The sequence below is a fragment of the Pygoscelis adeliae genome, unplaced genomic scaffold, assembly GCF_000699105.1.
Source record: "Pygoscelis adeliae isolate BGI_AS28 unplaced genomic scaffold, ASM69910v1 Scaffold568, whole genome shotgun sequence".
Taxonomy (NCBI): Eukaryota; Metazoa; Chordata; class Aves; order Sphenisciformes; family Spheniscidae; genus Pygoscelis; species Pygoscelis adeliae.
The window spans coordinates 33,544-37,527 of record NW_008825324.1 but is presented as its reverse complement, the minus strand read 5'-3'; the positions used below and the strand labels follow the sequence as shown (position 1 = coordinate 37,527).

Here is a 3,984-nt window from a genome sequence, read left to right as displayed (position 1 = left end):
TGAGCGTGCTTGGGCTGGTTCCCGTGCCAGCCCGTTTCTGTACCGGGCCGCAGGAAGCCGGTCCCTGGGCGCTTTCATACTGCTGGAGAGACCGACCAACATTTCCCTTGGGGTTATTTTCTCGCTTACATTAGAAAAACAGAAACTTCTCAGAATTTTGTTTTCCCCTCACCTCCCTTCGTCTTACGCGGTTCGGTGCTCTGAGGTGGCCTGGGCGACCCGGGACCTCGGAGCGTGTGGAACGGATGCTGCCGGTGGTGCTCGGCGTGACCGATCAGCCCAGGGCCTCCTCACCTGGGGCGCTTGTGCGGAGTCGGCAACGGCAACAGGCACCGCACAAGCGCTGATGGAGAGGGGTGGCCCTGCCGCGGGAGCGTGCGGCTTGAGAGGAGGCACAAGGGGCCTTGGCAGATGCAGAGGAGATGGGTCAGGGATGACACTGTGCGGTTTACCCTCTGCCGTGTGGGACTGTGTGTACACGCGTTAAACTTTGCTTGGTAAAAAGGGTTTCACACTGTTGCCACCGACTGCTGGACCAGGGAGCCAGGGTGACTAAGTTACATTTCTGTTACAGGAACTATTTTTCTGAAGAAGACGTTTCTGTTAAAATGAATGTCTTCTTTACGGAAAGCATTAAAATGTTCACAGAGGTGGTTTGCTGCTCTAGACTAAAATGACGGAACAGGTTGAAAAATTTTTACAGGAAATTATGGAAAAAACAATGCTCCAGCATTTTTTAAGCAGGAGGAATGGCTGTAAAACGACCAAACTCAAAACATCACTTGAAGCTCATTAAAATAGAAGATCTTGTGCAAAGAGTTTCTTTTAATTTCCAATATCACATAAATTTACTGTCACAGGTGACAGTAATGTGACAGATTTACAGGACTTTCTTCTTTCCTTGCACAGAGACCCTGTAAATTTTTGTACTGGTTTTGGCTGGGATAGAGTTAATTTTCTTCACAGTAGCTAGTATGGGGCTGTGTTTCGGATTTGTGCTGAAAACAGTCTTGATAACACAGGGATGTTTTAGTTACTGCTGAGCAGTGCTGACACAGAGTCAAGGCCCTTTCTGCTCCTCACCCCACCCCACCAGCAAGCAGGCTGGGGGTGCACAAGGAGTTGGGAGGGGGCACGGCCGGGACAGCTGACCCCAACTGACCCAAGGGATATCCCACACCATATGGCGTCATGCTCAGCATATAAAGCTGGGGGAAGAAGAAGGAAGGGGGGGACGTTTGGAGTGATGGCGTTTGTCTTCCCAAGTCACTGTTATGCATGATGGATCCCTGCTTTCCTGAAGATGGCTGAACACCTGCCTGCCCATGGGAAGGAGTGAATAAACTCCTTGTTTTGCTTTGCTGGCGTGCGTGGCTTTTGCTTTACCTATTAAACTGTCTTTATCCCAACCCTCGAGTTTTCTCACTTTTACTCTTCCAATTTTCTCCCTCATCCCACTGGGGGGGAGTGAGCAAGCAGCTGTGTGGTGCTTAGTTGCTGGCTGGGGTTAAACCACGACAACTTTTCAGCACTCTAAGGCACCTGGAACTGGCCAACTTTGTAATAGTTAATGGATGAAAAGATTTCCATCCTGAAGAGGCAGTGCAGAGGAAAGGATGGATGAATCACTGAACGAGACAATATATGACTGTAAAGGCCGTGAAGAAGTGGAACGCTTAAATGCATACTCAACTTCAGGCATGTAAGTAGTTTCACTGAAGTGAAGGTGGATGAGTAGTAGAGGAATACAGAGTCTTGATGTGCTGTCCCAGAGGAGAACAACAGAGACAGGGATGAAGTCACGTGGAATTGGTACAGTTTATGTGATGATTTTGCTGTCTAGAGAACTATGTCAGGAAGTAGGATACACAGTTAACAGAGCTGACGGTAAGGGACTTGCCAGATCCTTCAGCTAGCCCTGCACGATTGGAGCTGAACTATACCCAATGGAAACTACCATGGATGTGAATTAACATAATTACTGGGCAAACTGTGTAGTACAATCACTTTTGAAGTCAATTATGTATCCTACTGTATGAGCTAAATTGTTCCCTTGTTTAATCTTAGTTTATTGCATCTTCTTTTACTGATTAATGTGATTCATTCTTTTAGTTTGGTTATTAATTATGCACTCTTGTTTAATTTACAATAGTATTCTCATGCTTCATCACAGTCACAAGTTTCACTGTGCAGCCTGCAGTACAGCTACAGACAATATGTTCTGTGCTGAGTGACAGCTGATCAAATACAATATTGCCATTGGTGGGAAATCCTAATTGTTTATTGCAATTCAAGACAGGAAATTGAAAATTCAGGAAACTGTCCATTTTCAGAAGAAAAAAAAAACAAAGCAAAATATTTGGCTTTCCTAAGCTACAGCGGCTGTATTGGAAGCCCTCTGACTGTCCTTGCCTCCCCGGGCTGTTGTGCTGGACCTACCTTTGCGCTGGGGCCTCAGCCCTGGGCTGCATCCATCAGCCCTCCCTGTGGCCTCTGGGACCGTGGTGCACAGCACAGTGCAGCACAGCATGCCCTCTGCACAGTGCGGCTGCTGTTGCCCCTTGTTTCAGCCCTGGTCGCTCCAGAAGCCACCGACATGGGTTCCCTCGGACCCTGCTCCACCAGAGAGCTGAGCCGAGGGGAAGCCATCAGTAGGTCATCTCCCTGAAACTGCCACATGTGCACAAATTGACTTAGGAAGTCACTTGTTTCCTAGTACTATGTTTTGCACGGTACTTTTGTTACTTTCAGCTGCTTCTGGTATTTTTGCTTCTGTTGCTTTATGTAGAGCTTATTGAGGATTAACAACATAAAGCAATATTGAAACCTTCTGGTCAATAAGTCATATATAGCTGCATATAACACCTATGCTGTTAGTAAGCTTTGGCTAGTAATGCCAAACCATGAATTCTTACTCAGTTCCTTGTTGCCCAGTAGTTGTAAGTCTCTTTTACCACAAACACTATGCAAACAAATAAACTTTTCTCATATTTTGTATATATAATACGTCCTCATACATTTCATGTGTTAAAGACTATGCCTTCACATTAAATCTCATTTTGCATTGCCTTGAGCTACTTTAATTTGAGATTGTTCCTTATACAATCCCATTTTTATACCTGTATTATGGACTTAATGAAAGTTTAAATTAGTTTGCCCTTTAGGTGATTAAAGTTGCAGTGAAAAATACTGATTTAAAGAGTTGATCAAATTTGGGTTGGAATTTTCTTTTTAATTAGGATTAGCTTTTTGAGTGGAGGGATATTTTTGCCAAGAAAAACACATTTTCAGGGTTTTGTCATAAAACAAATACAAAAATCTCTAACTCTTCCAAACAATCAAACTGGATTATTTGAAGCAAGCCATCAACAAAAACTCAGTTCAAGGATTTTCTATTTTTCTGGAAAAGAAAAACAATAATTTTCCCAAACTAAACCAAACCTGTTTTGGTTTTACCTTTGCTTTTATATTGACAGCCATCATGAGAGCCTTCTCTCTTCATTGAGTATGTTCAATGGAAGTTTATTCTTACTGTTTTCAAAAGAAACAGAGCCTAGTAAGATCTTTAATCCCATAATTTGCACATGTGTCTTGATTCATGCATACACAGAACTGACACCCACAATAATGGACCTGAAATACTGAGCCCTCAGCAGGTTCCCAAACCTGTCTGTAGGGAGTGTTAGAGGCAGGCTTGTATTTTTCCAAAGCAGCCTAGGCTGCACGACTTATGCTTTCCCCAAAATATATTGCATTATTTGTAATATGTGCTGGACACATCACAAACTCTGCTTCACTTATCTGCAAGATATAGCTGGGGCTTTCTTCTGCCCGGTGAAATGCCTGCACGGCTTTTGGGATCAAAACATCCATCAGGACATTCTTAGGACCTTCCTCATCCTCTGTCAGAATGACTGGCAGTTTTTCAACCAAAAATTCATCAGTGCCCAGGGGGTTGGGGTAAGCTGCCCCACTCTTCCACAT

At 44.2% G+C, this 3,984-nt stretch overlaps 1 protein-coding gene across 1 annotated transcript in view; it reads right to left on the bottom strand.

The window, feature by feature from the left end:
* GRP (gastrin-releasing peptide) overlaps positions 1–3,984 on the bottom strand; it is a 10,337-nt gene extending 6,353 nt beyond the window's left edge. The window contains exon 1 of the mRNA XM_009330324.1: positions 3,798–3,984. Within this exon, the coding sequence (XP_009328599.1) occupies positions 3,798–3,984 (187 nt within the window). The remainder of the gene's footprint in view (positions 1–3,797) is intronic.